Source organism: Gossypium hirsutum, chromosome A10 (genome assembly GCF_007990345.1).
Source record: "Gossypium hirsutum isolate 1008001.06 chromosome A10, Gossypium_hirsutum_v2.1, whole genome shotgun sequence".
Taxonomy (NCBI): Eukaryota; Viridiplantae; Streptophyta; class Magnoliopsida; order Malvales; family Malvaceae; genus Gossypium; species Gossypium hirsutum.
Genome location: NC_053433.1, coordinates 81,273,470 through 81,295,876, shown reverse-complemented (window position 1 = coordinate 81,295,876; position 22,407 = coordinate 81,273,470). Strand labels below are relative to the sequence as shown.

At 38.2% G+C, this 22,407-nt stretch overlaps 1 protein-coding gene across 1 annotated transcript; it reads right to left on the bottom strand.

Moving 5' to 3' along the window:
• Positions 1-11,593: 11,593 nt before the first annotated feature.
• On the bottom strand, positions 11,594-15,253 carry LOC107895551 (uncharacterized). Its single transcript, XM_016820815.1, has 7 exons — positions 15,231-15,253; positions 14,875-15,023; positions 14,285-14,472; positions 13,740-14,047; positions 12,919-13,107; positions 11,953-12,229; positions 11,594-11,866 (listed from the first exon to the last, which is right to left on the bottom strand). Exons 1-7 carry the CDS (start codon positions 15,251-15,253, stop codon positions 11,594-11,596), a joined length of 1,407 nt encoding a protein of 468 aa, XP_016676304.1.
• Positions 15,254-22,407: the final 7,154 nt, after the last annotated feature.

Here is a 22,407-nt window from a genome sequence, read left to right as displayed (position 1 = left end):
TGTGCAACGGTGGTAATAAGCATGTGACGATTATTTAGTTTTATATGTGAGCAATAAATCGGCTCAAAGGAAGATTTATTGTTCGACATGTTATTATTGTCAATGCTTGATTGCTACACCAAGAAATCACTTACAAGTTAATGTTTTGTCCATCTTGACATTAGATTTACCTTTATTCAAATTATTTTGGTTTAATTTTGAAATATTTTTAAACAAATAAATTCAAATTCTGGCTTTGGGATTTAATTAAGGATGTCTAATATTTTAAATATATTAGTTGAAACAAAATGCCACCAAAGTGCCCTCTTTTGCATAGATTAGTTTATTTAAAATATCAAGATGATTATATGTTTTTTTTAATTCATGCGTTTATTAATTGACTCAAAGGTAAGTTAATATTTAGTAAAATTTCAATGACATTTGTTGTGTTAAATGTGTGACAATTATAAGGTACTTTATGTGAGAAGTATGTTATTCCAAAGATTAATTCATTGTTTAACATAATTTATTGTCAATGTTTGATTGCTACAACAAGAGTACCACTTACTATTAATATTACTATCCAAAAAACTTGATATTAATGTTGTATTTGGTATCTTGAGATGAGATTAGTCATTATCTTAAATTTATTGTTTACTTATGAATATTTGATGTGAGCTTGTTTTTATTTATTTTTTGTTCCATATTCAATTAGTTCAACTTCTACTAACACAATACCTGTTAACATTAATTCTATACTCATGCTTAATGGGATCAATTTCAAGGAATGAAAAACACACTTACTTATAGTGCTTGGTTGTATGGACATAGACCTTACACTAAGGGAAGAACAAACCGCACCTCTCACTACGAAAAGCACCCCTGATGCTAAAAAGGATTTTGAGATGTAGGATCATTCAAATCGCATGAGTCTAATGATCATGAAGTACAACATTCTAGAAGCCTTTAGGGGCACGAATCTGAAGAGATTGCTCAGGCCAAGGTTTTCCTTGACGAATTTGATAAACGTTTTGCTAAAAATAATAAAGTTGATATGACATCATTTCTGACTTCTTTGATGGCTATGAATTATAAGGGTCAAGGAAATGTGAGTACATTATGGAGATGTCTCATGTTGCTTCAAGACTTAAGGCATTTAAGATCGAGCTTTCTGAGGAATTGCTTGTTCTTATGGTTTTGGTATCGTTTCCTGTACAGTTTCACCACTTTAAAATTAGTTACAATTTTCAAAAGGAGAAATGGTTTCTAAACGAACCCATTTCTCATTGTATGCAAGAGGAAGAAAGGTTGAAACATGATAAGTCTAAAAGTGTCCATTTGGCTAGTGCCTCTAAAGACAACAGCTTACATTCTGAATGGAATACCCACTAAAGCAGTTACAAAAACACCTTATGAGCTTTGGACAGGTCGAAAGCCTAGTCTAAAGCACTTTCACATTTGAGGATGTCCAGTTAAGGCAAGGCCTTATAAGCTACATGAAAATAAAATGGACTCCAAAAAAAGTGAACAATTACTTTATTGGCTATTCTGAGCGATATAATGCCTATGAGTTTTATGACCCCACAATTAGGAATATTTTTGAGACGGGAACTGTAACATTTTTTGAGGATTTTGAGTTTGGATGGAGAGAGAAGGTTAGAGACATTACTGTTGAGGAGAAATTGGATTCTAACTCAGCTTCTGCTTTCACTTTTGACGATGTTCAGGTTCTCATACTTATCAGTGATCAAGAAGTGAATCTAGAACTTCAATAAGACAATGTTGAACAACTCCCTATTCAAGATGAGGTAATTATTCCAGAAGAACAAAGTCAACAACCTCATGAACAAATGTCATTAAGAAGGTCCACTTGAAAAAGGGTTATAATGGCTTTAGTGGAATACTTTGATCTTAAGTTGCATCAGATGAATGTTAAGTTAATTGTTTCTCAATGGTAACATTGATTATGCATTTATATGGTGCAACTAGAAAACTTTGCGTATGATGATGCAAAGTTAATGATTTGCAAATTAAAAAACTTTATCTATGGGCCTAAGCAAACTTCTCGTCAATAATATTACAAATTTAACAAATGATATCTCATTCAGTTTAGAGATGAATTTAGTCTATAATTGTATATACCACAAGTTTAGTGGGAGTAAGTATAGTCTCAATCAATACCTTAAAAATGATTTTGAGATTACAGAAATGCATAAGATACCTTACATTTTAGTAGTGGAAAGTCTAATATATGGTCAGGTTTGTACACATTTGAATATTGCGTACATTTTTGGGATTTTAGGCAGATATTTAAACAACCCTGATATGGACCATTAGATGGTAGTCAAGAGAGTTATAATATATTTTTAGAGAATAAAAGATTACACGCTCACATATCGGAAGTCTGTAAGCTAGAGATCATCAGTTATACAGACTCTGATTTTGATGGAATATTGATGCAAGATTTTGTCACTAGGGTGTAATTTGTGACAAAAATTGGTAGTCCTTTATTCTAATAACAACAGGAGCACATCAAAGTGAAAACATATAAACTTTAAGTTCTTGGTTGTTAAAGTAAAAGCTTACAGTGGTTAGGTGTCTAAAATCATATTGGGACAAACTTCATGATTGTGGACTCACTTCTTAAGGGACTACACCCAAGGTTTTTTTTAGCACACTACTCATATGGGTGTAATGTCATTTGAGGATATTTGGTTTTAGTGGGAGCTTTTACTTTTAAATGCTTTTTTTGTTATAGAAACATTATTAGTTATTTTGGTTTACAGATATTAAGTTTACTTTCTGCAAAAATAAAATTTATTTAGTTTATTCATAGTATGATTTTAATAAAATTTGATCTCATTAAGGCTAAGGAGGACCAGTTGGAAATAGACATGTTTAGATCATATTACATGTAATTTCCATGCTACACATCCATACTTGATCTATGTCATTTAGTTGTGTTAATATACGTGATCAGGGATGGATTTAGTTATGGTATATGTAACGGAAGTCACATTGGTTCTATGTTAACATAATTAATAGATGATATAGTTCAAAATACCTTTCGGATATGATAGTAAAGTTTTTGAGCTCATAAGGTTATATAATTACATGTAATTATAGAGTAATTAGTATATATATATGGTCAAAGTGGGAAATTGTTGGAAAATATGGTCTTCACATATATAATAAGAGTAATTACATGTTATTATTTACTATCATAAAAGGTTAGCTCCAATTGAAAATGATCTAATTTGGTTAAGTTTTATTGGGCTTTAGTTATTAATAAAGCATGGGCCAGATATGTGTAGATATTCTAGTAACTAATTTCTAATTGATGATGGGCTAATTAGAAATTAAGGTTAAGGTGCAAAAGTTATATATTAGGGTTATGGTCCCCAAATTACACATAAGATAACTTTTATATTATCTCATCTTTAGGAAAGAGAGAAAAAATATTCTTTGAATTTCTTGTGTGCTAATTTGGAAGATCAAAATTGTAAGATCCAAAAATATCAAGGAATCGATGGATTCAGGTACGCTTTCGCATCTAGTTTTGTTCTTGATTTTTTCCTGATGTTTTGACATGACAGATCCTGGTTTACAACTTTTAGGTTATATTAAATCTTGTTTTTATTGATCTAACATAAATAAGATATGGCATCAAAAAGGAGAAGGCAGAGGGACTAAAAAGAGTGTATCAAGAAAGGGCTTTGAAGGACGACTAGTTGACCTTCAACGCAAGAAGCATCGAATTGCATTAGTGGGATAACTTGCTTAAATACTCCCCAAGCCTCGAAAGCTAGTGCTCATGAACATCAACTCCTAACCCCCATCAACCAACCCTTTAATCCTTCATAATACTAAGACCCTCAAATCCCATGACTACAAAAAATGATTTAGCGAAAGGCCAAATACCGACCACCATTAAACCACCTCGATTTTCAGTAGAGTCAAAAACAGTGGTTTCGAGACCATCATTCTGACGAAATACTACGTAGATATTATTCAAATTAGTATATTATGAGTTCTATAGAGTCATATTAAAATTTAATTGAGAAATTTTATTGTTTGGATAGCTTAATAATTAAAAATGACTGAATTGTAAAAACTGCAAAGGTTGAGTAGTTAAATTAAAGGGGCTATAAGGGAAATTTAACCATGCAAAATTAGTTATTGGGATTTGATGAGATTATGTTTAATAAATTGAATTAATTAGGCTTAATTATGATTTATTAAAGCTTAATTAAGAAAGTTGAAGTATTTACAAAACTGTCGTTAGTATATATATTAAATTAAACCTAAAATCTAAAGAAAATTTTCATTTCTCTTCATCATCTTCACGGAAAAGAAAGGAAAAAACTAGGGTTTTCAACTTTGAACTTTAAGCTTTGATTTGGTAAGTGTATTGAAGCTCATTTTTAGTAATTTTAATGATTTTGAGTTCGTATTAACTTGGTCTAGCTAAATCGAGGACTAATTTGTGAAATTGTTAAATGTTATAAAAGCTTCTATTGATGAATGAGGTTGTTTCTTGAAGATTTTGATGAAATATGGAAACTTGTTGATAGATTAGATTATTTTGAAAAGTGATTTTTGATGATTTTGATGCTTAAAGACTAAATTGATTAAATGACAAATTGTTTGTAATTAAGGTGAAATTATTGCAAATAGGGATTGATATGAAATTATAGAATACTTGGGTATCATGGGTGTTTAGGAAAAGAAATGTAAATTACATGATTAGGGCTTAAGGATTGAATTGAATAAGATGGAAAGTTAAAGGGAAAATAGGTAATTTGCCAAAAAGGACTTAGTTGCATGAAAGAATTAAATTGTGATGTTATTTTAATTAATGGAATGAAATTTATTATTGTTAGATCAAGAACGAGCTGATAATCATGGAAAAGGGAAAACTGCAAAATAGTCCCTATACTTTGGAATCTTCTATAAAACAGCCCAGTAAGTTCGTACGTTCAATTATACTCCTAAATGCTTACAGTCTTATTAATATGTCATTAGTATACATGTATCATATACTGGAAAAAGGCTCTATCGAGCCAAATCTTACTGTTATACTGAATGAAGCTCAACCGAGCAAGTCATATCGTTATACTGAATGGAACTCAACAGAGCAAATTTTACTATTATACTGACTAGTGTTTAATTGATCAAATTCTACTGTTGTACTGAGTGAAGCTCAACTGAGTAGAAATCTATGGATATACTGATGAAAATTTCAATCGAGCAATGCTCGCTGAGTATACTAAACTACTGAAGTGGTTGTAATTACCGCTATAAACTGCGTATAATGGAAATCTCTAAACGAACTTACAAAGCTTTATTTAATCTTACCTTTAATTTTTTTTCATTTTGTATATCACATTTTGAAGTTTAAGATGGTCGGGTCAACGTTAGGAATCACACTATCCGGGAATCTTGGTGGACTTAATTTTCTCGATTTTGGTATATGGCATGTACTAGGAACCAATGTATTGTTATTTCAAATGCCTAGCTTTTGAGTAAAATGTAATGACGTGTTATGAACTTGATCAATTTGTGATTTCCTACTTGTTATTTGAATATGTTGAAAGGTCATAGTATGAAATAGAATGCTATAGGTTACCTTAATCCTTGTAATGAAATGGATGTATGTTTAAAGAGATAATTCTATTGTGGTTACAAGTTAAGAATAGGTATATGATTATGTTTGAGAATTTTTGAAGTTGAATTGCACCTTCCATGTGTGTATTTGAAAGTATGTAGGTACCTATGCAGTAAAGGAGTGAAATTGAGCAAGAAATGGATAAATTTGGACTCATACGGGTAAGGACACAGGCTGGGACACGGTCATGTGCCCTAGTTCAAAGTTTACATAGGTGTCTCTCTCAGCCATGTGAGGCACACGGCCTCACCACACGGTCATGTTTCCCCTTTTTTTAATATTTGCTACGTTTTCCCAAATTTCCTAAATTGTTTCAAATTGGTCCTGAATTGCTTCTAAGTCATTTTTAGGGCCTCGAGGGCTCGACTTAGAGACAATATGCATACATGTGAATGGTTTATGATATGTTTAAATTATTGAATGATACTATGTTTAGAGGTTTTCAGTTATACGATAATGCTCCATAATCTTAAACCGGCGACGGATATGGGTTAAGGGTGTTACAACAATGATTGGAACAGCCAATCTATTTGAGAGATTTGAGCTGTGAAGAAGTTCATCATACCAAGAAGAAGTCATGGTCGAAGTTACAAGATGGTTCAACAGTCAGATCTTCATATCAGCGTTAGAGAAGTTCAAAAGTTGAAGGCATTCTTGTGGCTTTGGGGAAATTTTCCGAGAAATCTAATCAGAGCATTCAAAAAAGGGAATGGAGAGCAACAAGTGCCACTTTCGAGCTAGAAAAGTGGCCAATCATGGTGGCGCAGGCTAGGTGCTAGCTAGGGTTGAGGGAGGAAGAAAGAAAAAAGAAGACGAGAAGAATGGGAGAAAGAAAAGAAAAGAAATGGGCAATATATTTTTATTATTTTTGTATATAATTTTAAATTTACTAATAATTTTCTAATTTAATTTTTAGATGATGACATCATCATGATGTCACTAATAACACGTGTTGTTGCCTGGTACTACCACTTGTCCTAAACTTAATAGTGTTAAAAAAAATACTAAACTAGTTTACAGAAAAAAAAAAGTTTGAGTAGCAATTGGGACCAAAAAAAATTCTTAAGTACTAATTTGGGAGAAGTGGACAAGGTTAGATACCAAATTTATATTTAATAATTATTAATTTTATATATTTATTTTATGTAATTATAGTATTAAAAATATATCATATTCAATTAATATTTTGAAAAAATTGTTTCACTTTATAATTTGACATTAATATTTATTATTAATTACTTTTCGCTACTAACAAAATTTTAATATAAATTTGTAATGCTTATAAAATCATAAAATTATAAATTCAGTTACAAATTCAGGCTTTAGGTCAAATTTATCTCAGGTTCGGGTCAAATTAGTCTTGTACTCAGATTCTTGTAGACTTGAGCCTTCTCAGGCTCAGGCTCAGATTTTCTCAAGCTCGGGTCTTTTATGGGCTCAATCTCAAATCATTATGGGCTTGAATTGACACGAGTGAGCTTTCAAGCTCGGGCTTATTTTGCCAACTTTAGTTTTCAACTTTAAATGAATCGACATTAGTTAAACTCATATAAATAGAAAAATTATTATTTATTAAACATTTTTTCAAATATTAAATTAGGTACCCTAAATTGAATTCATATAAATATAAAATTCTTTTATTTTATTTCTCGTGTTTTTATTATAAAAAAGTAGTTACCAAATATGTTTTTGAAGTTTTCTGTAACACCCCAAACCCGACCGAATCTAGCGATGTCAAATGGAATAGGATTTGAAATCGAATCATTAAGATAAAACCATTTCCGTTTATTAGCTTCTATTTGTCTCTCATCAATTTCAAAATTATTTTCTTGTTAATTGATTCGTTTGTAAACATATTCCGTAGCAGAAGCTTTCAAAACCGTGATATTTTAAGAAAACCGTTTGCATTTAGAAAAATGTTGTTTTTTTAATAAAATCGGGTTTCCGTTGAGTTTTGCAGTTCAAAAGTCCATGAAAACAGTTAAAATCCAAAATAAAGACAAACAGTCCAAAAGTCCCAAATTACATCAAAAATAGGAAATAGAAACCATAAATGAAATTAAAGCAGTTCAATAGACATGTGGTCACTGTTGAGTCCTTCCCCGCACCGATCCGTCTAACTCTGAGGATTACCTATACAGATAAAATAGAAAGGGGTGAGTTTATGTAAACTCAGTGTGTAATCCCTACAGAAGACATGCATACAGTCAAACAACAATTATCAGTCTAATGCAATCTAGGGCCTAAGCCCATTACAGATTCAAGTACAGTTTACGCCTTAGCCCATTCAGATACAGTTCTAGGTATAAATTAGGGCTAGCCGATCTCAAATACAGTATGCATACAGTAACAGAAAATCAGTATCCTACCCACCAGCCTCTACACACCATCTCCGACCATCCCTACACACCATGTGGGATTTAAAACACCCATCCAGCCTACACACCAAGTTGTATCGAATGCGACACATATCAGTAATATTGCAGCTGAGCTGCCAGATAATAGGCATGAAAGCCTTTCAGTACACTTCCTCTAATAATCAATCATCCCACCCCAATGCAAATGCAACTAAACATACTCAATGCAGACATACAAAAATACATGCTCACATGCTAGAATTCAGTTATCAGTCATACATACGGATCAGTAAACATGCATAAATTTTATCATGCTCAATACATACATTATATATTCAGGTCACACAATTTTGGGTCTAACTAGCGGTTACCAACCCTATAGTAGGTTCACAATCGACTTGGGCAACCGGTGCAACCCTAAAAAACATTATAGCTAAATGGGCCCACACGCCCATGTGGCTTGCCCGTATGGGCCCACACGCCCAGATTGGCCTTAGCCAGTGTGGATCACACGGCCCGGCCCAAACTCCCACATGCCCTTGTAGACTACCCGTGTGGACCCACACACCCGTGTGTCGTACACAACCTACCTGGCCATCACACAATCGTGCCTAGCGCACGGCCTAGCCTTTGTCGATCACACGGTCGTGTGCCGTAGATAGTTTACAATTTTAGCTTTTGTCGAATCCCATTTTTTATGTTTTCGGGTACACAACTGGTACGTTTTTATGTGAAAAAACTCTCGATACCACCAACACCTAAAAACGTCAAATCAAACTCCACAATCAGTAACCATTTGACGAAACTCCAACGGAACCTATCCAAAACAAAATCTTAGAATAACTTTTCACCCATTTACCGTCGACGAGCAGCGATTACTAGATCGAACTAAACTGTTGTAGTGAATTCCCTAGTTCCACGATCTTCCCTACGCAACACCCTCACCAAATTTAATTCCCAAACCACAACATCAACATCCACTCAAAGAAAGAGACCCAAAAAGGAAAATCTACAAACTTACCGAGACTAAAGGTGCACAACCGTAATACCGAGCCCTAACAGATAATTGAACAATCAATTGAATCGAATGGCAGAAGAACGAAACTAGAAGTGGTAGGAAAAAAGGAGGCAGAACATCAGAAAGGTAACCAAAATTTTAGAAAAAGGTAAAAGGAAAAAGAATAAAACAAAATATGATATAACCCAAATCCCTACTAGACCATAATCCCTTTGTAACACCCCAAACCCGGCCTAGACATTATGGCTAAATCTCACGATGTCACACGAGAGTGTATTTGAAAACGTGTTGCCCTTAAGCTGTGTCAGTTATTATCTTTCATTTAATTCAAAAAACACGAATTAATTGCTTAGCTTTAAAACATTCCCTTTATGCAGAAGCTTTTGTCGAAGCTCGTCTTTAAAAATTAATGTCATTTGATTTAAAATCGAGTTTTAAGCTAAAATCTCGTAAACCATTTTAAAGCTCCAAATAAAGTCCTCAAATTACATTAACCACAACCCAGAAAAAACTTAAGAAAAAAATACCAAAACTGAATTTAAAATAGTCCAAAAGCATGTGGCCACCATCGAGTCCTCCGCTGCATTGATCCATCTACTGCTGGGGATTACCTGAACATAATAAACAGAAAAAGAGTGAGTTTTTGCAACTTAGTGTGTACATTCCCACAGTTCAGCATGCATACAGTCAAATAACAGAATACAGTCATAATTCAGGCCTGAACCCTCTACAGAAGCTGTGGCCCATGGCCACTCAGAAACAGAATCAGATACAGACTTAGGGCTTCAGCCTATCTCAGATATATATATATCATGCATAACATATTAGAATAACAGAACATACCCACCAACCCTGCACACCAACTCCGTCCAACCCAACACACCATGTGAGGATAAAATTGACCCACTCATCCCTGCACACCAAATATAGGGATAAAATCAACCCATCCAACCCTACACACCATAAAGTACTGCAATGCAGTACATGTCATAAATATGCAGCTTAGCTACCAGATAACAGGTTTATAAAACCTTTCAGATACTTCCTTCACTTCATCAAACGCACCCTGATGCAATGGATCATACAATGTGGCATGCTATACTGCAGGTAAATAGATCATACGTTTATATTCAGAACAGTACATAGATACATGCTAGATATAATATATATTAACAAGTGCAACATAATGTCATATCACAGAAATAAGGGTCTAAGTAAAGCTTACCGGCCCTACGACAGGTCACAGTCGACTTGGGCGACCCGTGCAACCTTATAGAACATTGCAGAATAATAGGCTCACATGCCCATGTAGCCTGCCCGTGTGGACCCACACGCCCGTGTAGCCTATACAACCCAAATTGGCCTTGCCCGTGTGGATCACATGGCCTGGTGAAAATTCCCACACACCCATTTGGTTCACTTGTGTGGCCCACACGGCCCAATGGCTGAGCCCGTCTTGTACATGGCCTCGCCAGCCATCACACGACCGTGTCCATCGTGCCTGTGTCGCACGCGCACGACTTGGTTCATCGACCACACACCCGTATACTTCCACACGGCCAACCACACGGGGGACCACACGCTTGTGTGGTGTCAATAGAATCATTTTCGGCTTTTACCAATTCTTATTTTTTACGCAGTCAGGGTACATACCTAGTATTGTTTCAAAGCTAATACAACCACGAGCACTCCAGAACCTAATATCGAATAGCACGTCACTTAGTTAGTCACCTAAACCGAGTCACAAAGAATAGACAACTCTCAAAAGTTAACGATGACCTTACCTCTGACGAACAATGGCAGTTCCTCACTGATTAATGCACCGTTTTAGCAATCCACAGCACATTGATTGCCTCCTAAATAGAAAACAGCTTATTAATAACCACAACAATCATAAAATGAAATTAAACGTGCCCATACCCTTACCGTATTTTCACCAAACTCAAAGATGAGTAGAGATGATGGAAAAGGGCCAAAAACTAATAATAGAAAGACGTAAAATCGGCAGTAAATAAGGAATTTTTGGCTGGAAGAAAAGAAAGAAGAAGAAAAAATATGGTGAAGAGGAAAATTGCAGAGAAATTTGGCAGAGAGGGAAAACTAGAGTATTTGGGTAACTCCCAAATCCCTTATATTGCTCCCACTAAACCTCAACTGTAGCAAATACTCAGAATCCCAAGCCAACTCAAACACTCACACAACATTAGCTGCAAAAATACTGCCTCCATTCAGACTCGAACCCAAGACCTCCCTCACACCAACACTCCACTTATCCACCAGACCAGCAGGCCCTTTCTAACATATTTTAATAAACAAAAACAACCAAATACAAGGCCTTATTCAAATAAAAACATAATTTCCCCAAGCTAGGGCCTGAACTTGAGACCTCTCAGATACTCCCAGAACACTTAGCCACTAAAGCAGATACACAGTTATGTCATATTCTAACAGAATCAAAAATAAAAATTTTGGGGCATTACAACTCTGCCCTCCTAAAAGAAAATTTCGTCCTCGAAATTTACCTGATCAGAAAAGGTGAAGATACTGCTAACGCATTGAATCCTCCGGCTCTCAAGTAACCTCTTCAGTACTATGATTCCGCCACAGCACCTCCACTAAAGGGATAGATTTCCTATGCAGAACCTTAACATCACAATCTAAGAACTGAATTGGCTCCTCCTTGATTGTTAGATCTGGTCTAACCTCAATCTCCTCCACAGACACAATGCGCGTGAGATCAGAGCGATAGCGCCTCAACATTGAGACATGGAATACATCGTGAATGCGGTCTAACTCCGGTAGAAACTCAATTGATAAGCGATCGGTCCCACTGGCTTCAGAATTCTGTACAGCCCGATAAATCGAGGGCTCAACTTGCCCTTGCGACCGAACCTCAGCACCTTCTTCCACGGTGAGACCTTAAGAAAAACCATGCTCCCCACAGAATACTCGATGTCCTTTCTCTTCAAATCAGTATAGGACTTTTTTCTTTCAGAAGCCATCTTCAGTCGATCTCGAATCAAACAGACTTTATCCTCAGTTTCTGATACCAATTCTGAACCCAAAACTCGTCGCTCACCCAACTTAATCCAGCATAAGAGAGTGCGACACTTACGACCGTATAGTGCCTTGTAAGGTGCCATCTGCAAACTAGACTGATAGTTGTTGTTGTAAGCGAACTCTGATAACGATAAGTACTCCTCCCAACTGCCACGAAAATCTATCACACAACTCCTCAACATATCCTCCAAAACCTAAATCACCCTCTTCGACTGACCATCTGTCTGAGGATGAAAAGTCGTACTGAAGTCCAATCTTGATCCCAAAGCCTCATGAAGCCTCTACCAAAATTGAGACGTAAAACGATGATCCCTATCAGAAATGATCGAGACAGGTACCCCATGAGCCTCACTATCTCAGAAATATAAAGTTTGTCCAACTTTTGTAGGGAGAAGTCTGTCCTAACAGGAATGAAATGTGCAGTTTTGGTCAATCAATCCACGATGGCCCAAACAGAATCCTTCTTAGTTGGTGTTAGGGGCAACCCACTAACGAAGTCCATCGCTACTCGCTCCCATTTCCATAACGGTATCTTAACAGGCTGCAGCAAACTTGAAGGTAACTGATGCTCGGCCTTAACCTACTGACAAGTCAAGCAACGAGCAACAAAATCAGTAACCTCGCGCTTCAACCCTGGCCACTAGTATAATTCTCGCAGATCTCGGTACATCTTATTCCCACCGGGATACATAGCATAGGGGCTATTATGCGCCTCCCTCAAAATCGATAGTCTTAGATCCTCATCATTCGGTACATAGATCCGTCCTCGAAAACATAGTACCCCATCCTCATTAATCCCAAAATCCGTAGTATCTTCACTCTCAATCTAACGGAACCTCAACTCAAGAGACTTATCTCCTATCTGTTTATCCCTGATTTGCTCAATCCATATCGGTCTTACTTGCAGCTCAGTCAATAGACTTCCATCATCGAATAAACTGAGTCGAGTGAATATCGCTCTCAAATTAGCCCTACGACTCAACGCGTCAGCCACCACATTGGCCTTACCAAGATGAGACTCAATACTGCAGTCATAATCCTTAAGCAGTTCAAACCACTGACACTGCCTAAGGTTTAACTCTTTCTGAGTAAGGAGATATTTGAGGCTCTTGTGATCATGTAGATAGCACACTTCTCATTGTACAGATAGTGATTCCAAATCTTAAGAGCAAAGACTACTGCTGCCAACTCCAAATCGTACGTCAGATAATTAACTTTGTGAGTCTTGAGCTAACGAGATGCATAAGCAACAACTTTACCATCTTGTATTAGAACGCAACCCAGACCCACATGTGATGCATCACTATAAACCACGAAGCCCTTATCGGGTTCAGGCTGAACCAGAATAGGTGCTCGAGTTAACACAGTCTTGAGCTTCTAAAAGCTCTCTTGCTGTGCATCAGTCCAAACAAAAGAAACTCCCTTACGTAGTAGCTTAGTGATCGGAGCTGGGATCAAAGAGAATCCTTCTACGAATCGTCGATAATATCCTGCCAGCCCCAGAAAGCTACAAATTTTTGACACATTCTCCTACTATTTCTAATTCAACATAGACTCAATCTTACGAGTATCCACACGAATCCCCTCAGCAGAAATCACATGCCCTAGAAATGTCACTTTCCGCAGCCAAAACTCACACTTGCTAAACTTCGCATACAACTGTTTCTCACAAAAAATCTGCAGAACCACTATGAGATGCTCATCCTGTTGATCCTCTGGCTTAGAATACACCAAGATGTCGTCAATGAGTACCACTACAAACTGATCCAAGTAGGGCTGAAACACAGGATTCATCAAGTCTATGAATGCTGCTGGTGCATTTGTCAACCCAATGGGCATAACTAGGAACTCGTAATGTCCATAACGAGTCCGAAACACCGTCTTATGCACATCAGCCTCCTTCACTCTTAAATAATGGTAAACCAATTGCAAATCGATCTTAGAGAACACTGAAGCCCCTCTAAACTGATTGAATAAGTTGTCTATCCTCAAAAGTGGGTATTTATTCTTAATCTTTAACTTGTTCAACTGACGATAGTCGATACACATCTTCATTGTACCGTCCTTTTTCTTTACGAATAGAATAGGTGCTCCCCACGTAGACACACAGGGACAAATAAACCCACAATCTAAAAGCTCCTAAATTTAAGCCTTAAGTTCAATTAGCTATTTTGGTGCCATTCGGTAAGGAGCGATAGATACCTGAGCTGTGCCCGAAAACAACTCAATCCCAAACTCCACCTCACAACTCAGAGGTAATCCTAGTAATTCCTCTAGAAAAATATCTGAAAAGACCCTTATAGTTCGGATGTCCTTAACTGAAGAGTCCACGGAATCAACAACACTAATGTAAGCCAAGAATGCCTCATACCCTTTCCTTACTAACTTTTCTGCCCTCAATGCAGATATCACATTAGTCAAATAGTCTCGTCGTTCACCAATCACGACCACCTCACTATTCCCATCGGTCCTCAGAATAACCCTTTTTGTAGGACAGTCTAGACTCACTCGATGTTTGACTAACTAGTCCATACCCAAAATAAAATCGAACTCCCTAAATGGAAGCTCCATCAAATCTGCCAAAAACACTGTCCCTTACGCCTCTAGCGGAACATCTCTATACAACCTATCCACTCGCACAGACTGTCCCAAATGACTTATCACAGTCAACTCACTATAAGTATTCCCGAGCAAAATCTCCAAAGTCTTAGACACAATACTAGCTACATATGAGTGGGTAAAGCCTATGTCTATTCATGCCAAATAAGGCACATTAAAAATTAAGAACGTACCCGTAATGACGTCTGGAGCATCTCGGTCCTCACGGCGACGTGTAGCATAAACCAAAGCAAGCTGTCTCGCCTCAATCGCTCCAGCACCTCTACCCGGTACTCTTTGTCTTCTGCCGTTACCATTACCACCCTTGGCCTGTCCTCGGCCCCTAGGTGGTTGTGCAGTTTCAATAGTCAGAGCTTACATCTGATTAGTCTTCAATGGACAATCTTTTACACGATGCTCAGTAGACCCACACCTCAAACAAGCTCTAGTAGCCCTCTAACACTCGCCCGGATGACGTCTATTATAATGCTGACAGATTGTCTCCCCAGCAAGTACAACAATAGGCCCAACTCTCACGGGCCCATCAAACCTGGCCTTTTTCCTAGGCTTCATCGCAGAATTCGAAGGCTTTACAACCCTCTTAGCCTTCCCTCTGTCTCGGTTTTAACGTTCAGTGCGCTTTACTTCCTCAGCGATCTTTTCATTTTCAACTAGTACAGAGAAATCCCGCCCCCTCTGAGGAGCTATCAGAACCCGTAAACTGTCTCGGAGACTTTCCTTGAACTGGAAACAGTGCTCATACTCTGTCACCACCATTCCCCTTGTATAACGGCTCAGTCTCAGAAACTCAGCCTCATACTCGGCCACTGAACGATCTTTCTGAGTGAGATTAAGGAACTCTCGGCTCCTAGCGTCGATATAACTGGCCTCCATAAATTTTCTCTGAAAAGCCATCTTAAACAAATCTCATGTCAACCGGTCGGGCTGAGTGCCCTCCTTAATCGTCAACCATCACTGATATGCTTCATCTAGAAGCAGTGAAACAGCCCCCTTGAGCTTCTGCTCGGCAGTAAAATCCAGATCGTCCAAGATGTGTTTCGTGGTCTCCATCCAATACTCAGCCACATTTAAAAGCAACTCACGCGATGCCCCTGAATAACTCTGCCCTATTAGACCGGAGTCATTTCTTAACCGACTCACGGCCCTCAAAACTAGGGTTGGGTCCAGCGACCCTCTCTAAAATTTGTAGCATGGCTTAGGACAATGCGTCGTCCCTAGCCGCACGATCATGATACCCAGACCCGGATCCAATCTCAGTAACAGGAGACATCGACGTCTCGTTAGTGTCCAAATTCATAATTGTATCAGATGCGAAGGACTCAGCTTGAGCCCTTCTACGGCCCCTACCTCGACATCTAGTACCCCATCCACGAGTACCACGTATGCTCATCGTAATTTTAGATTAATCTGTATTAATAGATTTATACAGATCAGTTTATAGTTTCGATACTTATTAACAAATATTTTAAGCAGTAAAGTTATCATAGCATTCAGAGTCTGTTATTACAAGTCGCAGTTTACTATGGTTTTCAGTTTGCACAACCTAGAGTGTTTCAAAAGACCCCATTACCTATAGTAGTTTCATAGCATACGACAGAATTTTCAAACAGATCCAAACAGCATTTCAATATATTCTAAGCATGCTTTCAGACAATTCTAAATAGAGTTTCAAAAACTTGGTGTACCACTTTAAAATATTTCAAATCATTTCTCAAAAACCATTCTTTTTACAATCCAAATCCATAGCTGAGTTTTGCAACCCTGCTCTGATACCAGTAAATGTAACACCCCAAACCCAGCCTAAACATTATGGTCGAATCTAACGAAGTCAAACGAGAGTGTTTTTGAAAATGTGTTGACGTTAAGCTGTGTTAGTTGTTATCTTTCATTTAATTTAGAAAACGCGGGTTAATTGCTTAGCTTTAAAACATTCCCTTTATGCAGAAGCTTTTGTCGAACTCGTCTTTAAAAATTAATGTCATTTGATTTAAAATCAAGTTTTAAGCTCAAATCTCGTAAACCATTTTAAAGATCCCAATAAAGTCCTCAAATTACATTAACCACAACCCAGAAAAAAATTAAGAAAGAAATACCAAAACTGAATTTTAAATAGTCCAAAAGTATGTGGCCACCATCGAGTCCTCCGCTGCACCGATCCATCTACTGTTAAGGATTACCTGAACAGATCAAACAGATAAAGAGTAAGTTTTCGCAACTCAGTGTGTACATCCCCACAGTTCAGCATGCATACAGTCAAATAACAGAATACAGTCATAATTCGAGCCTGAACCCTTTACAGAAGTTGTGGCCCCTAGCCCACTCAGAAGCGGAATCAGATAAAGACTTAGGGCTTCAGCCTATCTCAGATATATATATATCATGTATAACAGATCAAAATAACAAAACATGCCCACCAACCCTGCACACCAACTCTGTCCAACCCAATACACCATGTAAGGATAAAATCGACCCACCCATCCCTGCACACCAAATATGAGGATAAAACTGACCCATCCAACCCTACACTCCATAAAGTACTGCAATGCAGCACATGTCATAAATATGCAACTTAGTTTCCAGATAACAAACTTATGAAGCCTTTCAGATACTACCTTCACTTCATCAAACCCACCCCGATGCAATGCATCATACAATTTGGCATGCTATACTGTAGGTAAATAGATCATACGTTTATATTCAGAACAGTACATAGATACATGCTAGATATAATACATATTAACACGTGCAACACAATATCAGCTCACAGAAATAAGGGTCTAAGTAAGGCTTACCGACCCTACAACAGGCCACAGTTGACTTGGGCAACCCATGCAACCTTACAGAACATTACAGAATAATGGGCTCACACACCCATATGGCCTGCCCTTGTGGGCCCAGACGCCCATTTTGCCCATACGGCCCAATTTGGCCTTGGCCGTAAGGATCACACGTCTGGCCTAAATTCCCACACACTTGTGTGATTCACCCGTGTGGGCCCACACAGTCCAATTAGCTAAGCTCATCTCTCACACGGCCTCGCTAGCTATCACTAGATCGTGCCTGTATCATGCGCGCACGGCTTGGTTCGTCTACCACACGTCTGTGTACTTCCACACGGCCTATCACACGGGCACCCACACACCCGTGTGGTGTCCACAGAATCATTTTTGGGTTTCATCGATTCTCGTTTTCTACGCAGTCAGGGTAAACACCTGGTATCGCTTCAAAGCTAACGCAACCACGAGCACTCCAGAACCTAATATCGAACAGCACGTCACCTAGTTAGTCACATAAACTGAGTCACAACGAATAAGCAACTCCCAAAAGTTAACTACGACCTTACCTCTGACGAACAACGACAGTTCCTCACTGATTAGAGTGTCGTTTTAGCAATCCATAGCACCTTGACTGCCTCCTAAACAGAAAATAGCCTCTTAACAATCCTAACAATCATAAAATAAAACTAAACGCACCCATACTCTTACTGTATTTGCGCCAAATACAGAGATGAGTAGAGATGAGTAGAGATGATGGAAAAGGGCCAAAAACTAATAAAAGAAAGAAGTAAAATCGACAGCAAATAAGGAATTTTCAGCTGGAATAAAAGAAAGAAGAAGAAGAAAAAATGTGGAGAAAAGGGAAATTGTAGAGAAATTCAGTAGAGAGGGAAAAGTAGAGTAATTGGGTAAGTCCCAAATCCCTTGTTTTGCTCCCACTAAACCTCAACTGTAGCAAATACTCAGAATCCCAAGTCGACTCAAACACTCTCACGGTATTAGCAGCAAAAATACTGCCTCTACTTAGACTCGAACCCAAGACCACCCTCACACCAACACTTCACTTATCCACCAGACCAGCAAGCCCTTTCTTGCATATTTTAATAAACAAAAACTTATAAGCCTAACAACCAAAAACAAAGCCTTATTCAAATAAAAACCAAAATTTTTCCCAACCTAGGGCTTGAACTTGGGACCTCTCAGACACTCCCAGAACACTTAGCTACTAAAGCAGATACACAGTTATGTCATATTCTAATAGAATCAGAAATACAAATTTTGGGTCATTACACCCTTATTTTCCTCCCCCTAATCCCACTACTCATAACTTCCCCAGACTTTAATCTCCAATGAAACTCTTGCACAAAACCGAGCAAAAATAAATACCCCTGCCTGCGTAGGGATTTGAACAGAAGACTTTCACCAAACTAACACTCAACTTAACCACCAAACCGACAATCCCATTCTGATATGAAATCACAAGTAATTAAATATAAGCCCGCTGAACATGTGTAAGGCTTAAGTCAGAAGAATACCAAAATTTACCAAATACAGGGCTTGAACTTAGGATCTCATATACACACCCAGAACACTTAACCATTGAAGCAGATACACATTTTATGTTAAAAACCTATAGAAGCAGAATTATAAAATTTGAGGCGTTACAACTCTACGCCCTAAAAGAAATTTCAACCTTAAAATTTACCTGATCAAAACAAATGAGGATACTACTAACGCATTGCATCCTCAAGCTCCCATGTAGCCTCATCGGTGCTATGATTCTACCACAGCACCTTTACTAACGGGATAGACTTCTTCCAAAGAACCTTAACATCACGATCAAGGATCTGAACTGGCTTCTCCTCAAATGTCAAGTCTGGCCTAACCTCAATCTCCTCGATAGGGACAATATAAGTAGGATCAGAGCGGTAACGCCTCAACATCGAGACGTGGAATACGTCATGAATACGGACTAGCTCTGTAGGTAACTCTAACTGATAAAAGATCGATCCCACTCGCTTTAGAATCTAGTACGGCCCAATAAACCTAGGGCTCAGCTTGCCCTTCTGGCCGAACCTCATAACTTTTTTCCACGGAGAGACATTAAGAAACACGAAGTCCCCTACAGAATACTTAATCTCACGTCTCTTCAAATCTGCATAAGACTTCTATCTGTCAAAAGCCACTTTCAAATGATCCCTAATCAGTCAAACCTTATCCTCAGTCTCGGAAACCAACTCAGGACCTAACACTCGACATTCGCCTAGCCCAGTCTAACATAAAGGAGTACGACACTTACAGCCATACAGAGTCTCATAAGGTGTCATCTGAATACTCGACTAGAAACTATTATTGTAAGTGAACTCGGCTAATGACAGATAATCCTCTCAACTGCCTCAAAAATTGATAACATAACTTCTCAACATATCCTCTAGTATCTGAATCACCCTCTTAGATTAACCATCGGTCTGAGGATGGAATGCAGTACTGAAGTCCAATCTCAAACCACGAGCCTCAAGCAATTTTTTCCAAAATCGAGAAGTAAAACGAAGATCTCTATAAAAATAATCGACATTGGAATCCCATATAGTCTCACTATCTTAGAAATGTAGAGCTTTGCCAACTTTTAAAGAGAATAGTTGGTCCTAACTGGAATGAAGTGCGCAAACTTGGTCAGTCGATCCATGATGACCTAAATAGAATTCTTTTTTGTGGGTGTCAAAGGCAACCCACTAATGAAGTCCATCGTTACTCGCTCCCACTTTCATAGCGGAATCCTAAACGGCTGCAGCAAACCCAAAGGTAAGTGATGCTCAGTCTTAACCAGCTGGCATGTCAAACATCGTGCCACAAAATCAGTAACCTCCCGTTACAATCTCGGCCACCAGTACAGTTTTTGATGATTACGGTACATCTTATTCCCACCCGGATGCATAACATAAGGGCTACTATGCACCTCTCTCTGAATAGACTGCCTCAGATTAGTATCATTTTGGTACACAAATCTGACCTCGAAAATAGAGTACATATCATTATTCAGCCTAAAGTCCGTAGTACTACCACCCTCAACTTGACGGAACTAAAAACCCAACGATTCATCCTCTAACTGCCTATTCTGAATCTATTCCATCCAAGTCGGTTTAACCTACAACTCAGCCAACAAACTTTCATCATCAAACATACTAAGTCAAGCGAAAATTGCTCTCAAATCAGTCATCGTCCTACGGCTCAACGCATCGGCCACCACATTGGCCTTGCTAGGATGGTACTCGATAGTACAATCATAGTCCTTAAGCAGCTCAATCCATCTACGCTACCTAAGGTTCAACTCCTTCTGGAACGTTCAACTCCTTCTGGGTTAGGAGGTACCTGAGACTTTTGTGATCAGTGTAGATAATACACCTCTCACCGTACAGATAGTGCCTCTAGATTTTCAAAGCAAAGACTACGGCGGCTAATTCCAAATCATACCTCAGATAGTTTGCGTCATGCGTCTTGAGCTGACGAGATGCATATGCCACAACCTTACCATCCTGCATCAAAACAAAACCCAATCCCACATGTAAAGTGTCACTATAAACCACAAACTCCTTTCTAGGTTCATGTTGTATTAGAACAGGAGCCTCAATCAGAATAGTCTTGAGCTTCTCGAAGCTCTCCTTCTGTACATCAGTCTAGAAAAATAGAGCATCCTTATGTAGCAGCTTAGTTAAGGGCGCTACAATCAGTGAGAGACCTTCCACAATCCGCCGATAATAACCTGTCAGACCCAGAAAATTATGAATCTCAGATACATTCTTAGGCTATTTCCAATCCAGTACAGCCTCAATCTTCTTAGATCGACTCGGATTCCCTCAATAAACACTACATGCCCCCAAAAAAGTGACTTCATGAAGCCAGAACTCACACTTACTGAATTTAGCGTATAGTTACTTCTCACGTAGAATCTGAAGCACAACTCTAAGATGCTTATCATGCTAATCTTCACTCTTAGAGTATACCAGAATGTCGTCAATGAAGACCACGACGAACTAATCCTGATAAGGCTGAAATACTCGATTCATCATATCCATAAATGTAGCCAGAGCATTAGCCAGACCAAAAGGCATTACTAGGAACTTGTAATGTTCATAATGAGTCCTAAATGCAGTCTTATGCATATCCACCTCCTTAACCCTCAATTAATGATACCTTGAATGGAGTTTGATCTTAGAGAACACAGAAGCCCTTCGGAACTGATCAAATAAGTCTTCGATCCTCAAAAGTGGATACTTGTTCTTAATGGTCAGCTTGTTCAACTGCTGATATTCTATGCACATCTTCATAGTCCCATCTTTTTTCTTAACAAACAGAACTCGTGCTCCCCATGAAGACACACTTGGGTGGATAAAGCCACAGTCCAACAACTCCTGAAGTTGAGCCTTAAGCTCCATAAGCTTCTTTGGTGCCATTCGATAGGGGGCGATAGACACTGGAGCTGTACCAGGAAGAGCCTCAATCCCAAATTTCACTTCTCGATTCAGAGGTAAACCTGGTAGCTCCTCATGAAAAACGTCTAGAAAAGCTCTTACAGTTCTGATATCCTTTACAGTAGAGTCCCTAAAAACAGAAACACTAATATATTCCAAGAACGCCTCACATCCCATACGAACCAGTTTCTCAGCCACCAGTACAGAGATCGTATTAGCCAAATAACTCTGACATTCTCTAATCATGACTACCTCAATATCCTCCTCGGTTCTCAAGAAGACCCTCTTAGTCATACAGTCCAAACTGATACGGTGCTCGACCAACCAGTCCATACCCAGAATCAGGTCGAACTCCCCAAACGGAAGCTCCATCTGATTAGCCAGAGATACTAACCCTTAACCTCTAGTGGAACATCTCTATACAATTTGCTAACCCGAATCGATTGCCCTAGTAAACTCA

Excerpts from the sequence above, each read along its gene's own strand:
- LOC107895551 (XM_016820815.1), bottom strand. The coding sequence starts at position 15,253 with ATGAAGCCTAGGAAAAAGGCCAG. Across the intron at positions 12,230-12,918 it reads GATAAGTCTCTTGAGTTGAG|TTGGGAGGAGTACTTATCGT; the intron begins GTTCCGTTAGAT and ends TTTTCGTGGCAG. Across the intron at positions 11,867-11,952 it reads AGTATTCTGTGGGGAGCATG|AATTCTGAAGCCAGTGGGAC; the intron begins GTTTTTCTTAAG and ends CGGGCTGTACAG.